Below are 6,108 nucleotides of genomic sequence, written 5' to 3' on the forward strand. Positions count from 1 at the left end.
AGAAATTTAAGAAATGGGGGGCTAAAAAGTGTGAGGGGTCATCCCTCTTCAGATATATCCTGGATATTTCCACAAAGAAAATTGAGATGAAATACACTAGGCTTCTCTGCTTATTTTGCTCTTGTACAAAATGACCAACTCTTGGGTGGTAGAGCATATCATGCCACAGATACGCCACAAATGAATAATTTAGTTTTCCAAACAATGAACATTCTAATAAGAAATCCTACCCTGGAAAAGGGTTCACCGGTGAATGCATCAACAATGTTTTGATAAACAGCAAATAAAATCATACTCTTTTATGTTTGTTTTCTTTCAACAAATAAGTTTGACATGGTAATATCGGACCTCGACAAAAACAAAATAAACAAATTCTCTCTCTCTAGAAGGGGCTCAAGGAACTCCCTGCATGAAAATGAATGACTCAATACCTAGTTTATCTGATGGGGAAGCCTACAAAACAACTTCTGTTTAAATTACCTAAAAACAATCCAGATAAATTACTTTTATCACAGATATTGTGATAAGAGGCTTGCTGATAGTGACATTCTGCTTGAAATATGCAAGAGAAAAACACACTTCGTAATGAAGATGAAACACATTTTAGTGGACGTGTTACCTTCAGCTGAAGTTGAATCCACCAGCTGGAAGCTCACTCCCCCCAAACTGGAACCCAGATGGGCCAGCAGCTTCTGCTGCATCACCAGGGGGCAATGGCTCATCATCCTCTTCCATCCAATAAGTCTCAAGAATCTTCACTGCCTTCTCATAAATCTCTGTGTTATCATGACTCTGCAGATTTTCAATCTTCTCTAACCCTTCAGATTCATCAATTAACTGTGCATACACATTTACACCACCAGTAGTACCCAAGTTCTTCTCAGCTTCCCCAACCTTTAAGATATTCTCTAAACCTTCTAAACAAACTGTAACAATTCTTGGGTCAGGACAAACAAGGAGATCACATAGCGGTCTGATGCAACCCTGGCCCACCAGATACCTAAATTCAAATAAAACAATTCCCCCACATTAATCGGAATGCACAATAGCAAGGAGCAAAAGCGTTTCCAGAAAGAATAACATCATACTTGATTTGTTCATGGGTACCACCAGAAGTAGCATTTGAGATAGCCCATGCAGCCTCTTTCTTTATATCAAACTCAGCAGTTTGAAGCAGATGTATCAGAGGGCCTATGATTTCAGCTGCAACGACAGCCTGTATAAAAGTTGGACATAGTTTAGTGTGATACCTTCAAACAAACTCGCAAACCAAAAATCAAAGATATGAAGTCCTAAAGAAGTCCTAAATATAGATTGGAAGCAAGAATGAAGATGTTAAATGAATCCTTCAAAATAGCCTGTATAATTGAGAAAGTTAGGCACAGTTTAATATAAATCTGTCCAAGTATCTCGCGCAGACAAAAGATCAACGTTTCAAACAAGTTGATTATGACTCTTCCTAATTATCAGACATAGACAAAGATCAATGATTCAAACAAGGTTGTGTCTAGAGAGAAAAAAATGATTTAAACAAGCGGCATATAGATTATTTGAAGGAAGGATGAACACACCAAAGTGAATCCATGCAATACTTAAAAACACGGAAAGCTAATCCATAGAAAGATGTAATCACTTTTCATTACCTGTATCTGATCCTTGTTCCCTGCTGTAATGTTTGAAATGGTCCAGCAAGCTTCCTTCTTGATGCTTTTCTTGTGATTGTTCGTAAGCAAGTTCAGAAGGCAAGGAAGTGATTGATGGTTGATAATGATCTGCAAAAGAAGGATGCAACAACACATTAGATACTAGATGAACATCTTACACAACCATTAAGAAACATTACTAGGAGTCGTGCATATACTTCTACCAGCTACAAACCCCTGAAATTGCTGGATGATTGTCAACTACTTTATTTTTTATATACAAATACTATGTAAAGCTACATAAGGTTTATATCCAACAAAAAGCAACACCAATTATTTTCTCCAAGTTCAATTCACTATAATAGTTAAATAGAGTTCATATGACTGGAAGAGAAGCGGAAAAGCAATGGCCCCATACAACTTATAGGAACAACAAAAAGAAAACATTTGTTTAAACCCCAAGAACAACTGGGTTAAGGAAGAGAGGGGTCAAATAAGATTGAAACACCAAGACATCAAATTCTAATTATTCTATACCTGTGTCTGCATATCATCACCAGTAACAATATTTCCAACCGTGCGAAGGGCAGGAATGAGCACTGACGGGGAAGGATGCCTGAGGGGAATAAAAGAAGTACAGAAGACACTGTCAACTTCTGAATGCAGATCCATAAATAATAAAAAGGCCCGACAGAAATCGCATCGCAAATAAAATTGTTACTAACATTAGAAGCTCCACAAGACGTGGACAGACATTAGCTTCGATAACAGCCTGGATTTTGTCATTTGTACCATCAGACAAATATGATAAGGCCCAACAAGCATCTGTCAGGACTTCCTCATCCGTTGAATGAATGAGACGCTCGAGTGCTGGTAGAGCAGGTCTTGTCTACACAAAGAGTAGATGAGAAACATTAAACAAACAGCATATGACTTGCATCCATTACAAAAGAATCCTCCAACTCAATCCAACCTGTTCAAAAGGAGGCTGAGGCTTGCCCCTGCAGAAGTTTGATAAAGTCCATGTGGCATTCCTAAGCATAGAAAGTTTGGCATGCTCATTCAACTGTTGAAGCAATGGAATCAAAGCCCCTTGTCCAAGAACAAGATCTCGGCATTTGGGGGAATCTCCAGCAACATTTCCAAGTGCCCAGACAGCCTGTTAAGTTAAGAACAAAAATCATTAACATCCTAGCTTACTTATCCGATAATATTACTATATATACAACGGCAATTCACAATACATTCTAACCATAGCTACAAAGTTTGCATCAAACCCGAAAGAACCGAATGGAAACTATGTAAAGATATAAATAATTCACAGATAAGAGTAAAACATAAACCTGTTCGCGAACATCGTCACTTGGAGATCCAAGAAGTTTGACAAAAATAGGAACAGCCCCACTCTCAATTACAACCCTAGTGTTATCTGAAGTTCCCGAAGCAATGTTTGTGAGAGCCCAAGCTGCCTCAAACTAATCAAATATCATAAATCAGTATGCAACCCTAATACAAACAACAAAAACAATTCTTAAACAAAAATCTCAACATGCTAACAAAAAAACTTCCTTACCTGTAGCTGTGGGTAATCTTCTCTCATTAGAAATTCCACAAATTTAGGAACAACACCCGATTGAATAACTTCCTCGATCGGAGGACTTCGTTCTATTAACAAACAAACTCATCAAATTTCAACATAAAGGGGAAAACTCATAGAAAGAGGGAAAACAGTCGTATCAAAAATCAATACCAATTGATAGTAGTTTCCGAAACTGTGTAGTCGCCTCAAGCTGTAAATCTCTTTCATCTGACCATACTCCCGCAATCATCGAAGGCAGACTTTCAAGCTACAATAACAATAACAGAAGCCCTAAATCAGGCTTCAAACTCACTAAAATCAACTACTCAAAACAACGCAATCAAATCAAAATTATGGATTACGATATTATTACCTTCTTTTCAACACCAGTGCCGGCACCTTGAATAGCAGAAGTTGGAAATTGTTGAGCTTGCATACCTTCTCTTCTCTTCTTTTGTAAAGATTCCTCTCGTTTATTCTTACGGATCTCAACCATATTATCTTCTCTTCTTCTTCTTCCTTCATCTGCATCTACTGCTACTTTGTATCGATTCCTTCGGACCTCCGTCCTCGCGTTTGGCCTAAGAGACATCTTTGCTGGCTTTTTACTGAATAAATCACACAAACAAAACCCTAGAAAATCAAACTCAAAACAATCAAGATCAGAATCGACAGAATTGAAATCGGAACTGAATTAAAAACCCTAATTCCAGAAGTAGACTTACCAGTTAGAGAAGACGAAGAAGAAGAAGTGTGGGCGGAAGAGGGTTTGGGTTTTGTTTGGGTGATTGATACATTAGAGATCATTTTATAAGCAGTTTTAAGCACTTTCCATTCATGCTAAATTACTAAATTGGACCTTGATCTAAATTTTATTACGATATTTGACAAGAAATTTGAAATCAAACGGTAAGAAACCAATCAGTAGGAAATTTGTCTGACCTATTCAGAAAAAATAGTTGACTTAATCGACGGTGGATTCTGTAGGAAATCTGATGTGGCAGATGGTGAAGGATTGGAGGTGAACGATGTGCTTACGAGTTAACTTGATTTTGACCTGCCGAGGAAAACACCTTTCACCTAAGCCAATCATCAAAGGCGGTAGCTGCTGCACATACCCCTGCCATTTTGCTGCTGCCATTTCCGAAAATATGTGGCGCCGATCTAAACCCTAGTTATAGAAATTATGAATTCGTTTAGAGAACGGTGGATTCTGGTTGAATAACACAATAAACCAGTAATGAGACGACATGTAAATGGAGATAAACTTGGAGAAAACAAAATGAAGCATTTTCGTAGCCAAATCTGAGAAACAATGACATCGACACGCAATGCGAATATGCCGAGATATTAATATGGAAGCATTATGATTTTTGAAGAATAAGGACACATATGAGTCTGCATGTATATATTTATGCACACATTTAAAGTCAATGATACACATCAATGAAAGTGAATAACCATAACGTTATGAGGGATAACGCTACACTATCTCTGTAATTGTTACTTTGTTAGACTAGTTTTTATGGAAAACTGGACATGCGAGGTAAAGTCTGTAACGAGTGGTAGAGTTTTGAGCGCTCGTAAAGACTGTATTGTTGGATTAAGTTTCTATCACTAGTGTTGATACATGAAAATAGTCTAACAGGGGCTAGGGAGTTCCGAAAAGAAAAGGTAAGCCCATTTGGAAAGGGAGACTCGGGGACTAAAACCCAAGTCCAGTAGAGTATGTTCATGAAATATCAAGGATAAAGAGGGGATTGATGAGAAGCTAGTATGGTTATATTAAGAAGGGTGGAAACAATAGCAAATAAGAAGGTTCCAACAACATGTGACATGATGCCATGAGGAAAAGGGATTTTTATCCTATGAAAGGAGGAATATAGTACAATGGAAGCAAGCTCTCTCTCATACTATTTTAGGAAAAGGTGTAGTAATTGTTGTGACCAGGACGTGCATGACTTATATCAGCTTTACCTTTCAACAACCAGCAACAAGACTACATTGTGGGACCAAGTTTCTATCGTTGGCGAAATTATTAAGAATAAAACAATAATTAGGATTATGGGCGATTTTTTTTAATTGGTTGTTAGTCGGTCAAAATTATTAAGTTTTATTGCTCATATATACTTTTTACAATACAGTGATTAGCTAGGATCGTTCCTAGATGAGTGATGAACTATCTTTTGTTGAATAAATTCTAATAAGAAGTTTCCTAAACATTAAAATTTCAGACTTCTTTGATAACTGCATACCTCTCCATGATTCCATCATAAAAGGTATCGTTGATATCCTTGCTTCTTTTAACCGTAGAAATTCCATATTCATGAGTTAGAAAATTCACCTTTCGATCAACAATGCGAGCAAGTTGCATGGCCTTGATGCAATCAGAGATAAGTTTCTTCTGGTTCCGTATCAAGATATTTTGATTTTCAAGGATTTTGGTCTGACCATCAATTAGATGATTTATTTGCAGTTGAAGATTTGCAAATTCGACCTTTGAGTCATTCTGAAAATGAATTAAATCCTTGACAGATTCAGCAATCTAGGAGTTGTACTCTTTTCTTGCAATCATCTTTTTCAAAACAAGTTCTTGAACCGAGCTGCATCCGTTGATGTCTTTTTCCATATCAAGATTCACCATATCCCGAGATCTTGAAGAGTTCTCCATATTTTTTTTTAATAAGGATGGAAAACAATATAATATATATATATATATATATATGTTCGAGAACAAGAGTAGGAAAATCATTGTTATGAAAACCCTATAATAACTCTTTAAGGAGAAGAATATACGGACGTTCACGAACCGGTTACGGAAAGTTAATGGGTCAGCAAAGATCCAAAATAAGGAAATACACTATTTCTTTTCAGATATCTCATATA

General features: G+C 37.0%; 1 protein-coding gene across 2 annotated transcripts; it reads right to left on the bottom strand.

Annotated features, from left to right (window-relative positions):
• Positions 1 to 254: 254 nt before the first annotated feature.
• LOC113334517 (importin subunit alpha-2-like) lies at positions 255 to 4,009 on the bottom strand. 2 transcript variants are annotated; one of them, XM_026580749.1, is made up of 11 exons: positions 3,948 to 4,009; positions 3,596 to 3,830; positions 3,394 to 3,490; positions 3,217 to 3,308; positions 2,987 to 3,118; positions 2,617 to 2,802; positions 2,369 to 2,532; positions 2,181 to 2,259; positions 1,644 to 1,772; positions 1,089 to 1,216; positions 255 to 1,000 (listed from the first exon to the last, which is right to left on the bottom strand). In XM_026580749.1, the coding sequence occupies exons 2-11, from the start codon at positions 3,812 to 3,814 to the stop codon at positions 622 to 624; spliced, it is 1,605 nt and encodes a 534-aa protein (XP_026436534.1). In that variant the 5' UTR covers positions 3,815 to 3,830; positions 3,948 to 4,009; the 3' UTR covers positions 255 to 621. The 2 variants fall into 2 exon arrangements, with proteins under 2 accessions (XP_026436534.1, XP_026436535.1); XM_026580750.1 differs by having other exon boundaries at positions 3,596 to 3,855; positions 3,948 to 3,998.
• Positions 4,010 to 6,108: the final 2,099 nt, after the last annotated feature.

Source organism: Papaver somniferum, unplaced genomic scaffold (assembly GCF_003573695.1).
Source record: "Papaver somniferum cultivar HN1 unplaced genomic scaffold, ASM357369v1 unplaced-scaffold_137, whole genome shotgun sequence".
NCBI classification, from domain to species: Eukaryota; Viridiplantae; Streptophyta; class Magnoliopsida; order Ranunculales; family Papaveraceae; genus Papaver; species Papaver somniferum.

Excerpts from the sequence above, each read along its gene's own strand:
- LOC113334517 (XM_026580749.1), bottom strand. The coding sequence starts at position 3,814 with ATGTCTCTTAGGCCAAACGCGAGGACGGAGGTCCGAAGGAATCGATAC. Across the intron at positions 2,533-2,616 it reads CTCAGCCTCCTTTTGAACAG|ACAAGACCTGCTCTACCAGC; the intron begins GTTGGATTGAGT and ends CTCTTTGTGTAG. Across the intron at positions 2,260-2,368 it reads CGTCTTGTGGAGCTTCTAAT|GCATCCTTCCCCGTCAGTGC; the intron begins GTTAGTAACAAT and ends TATTCCCCTCAG.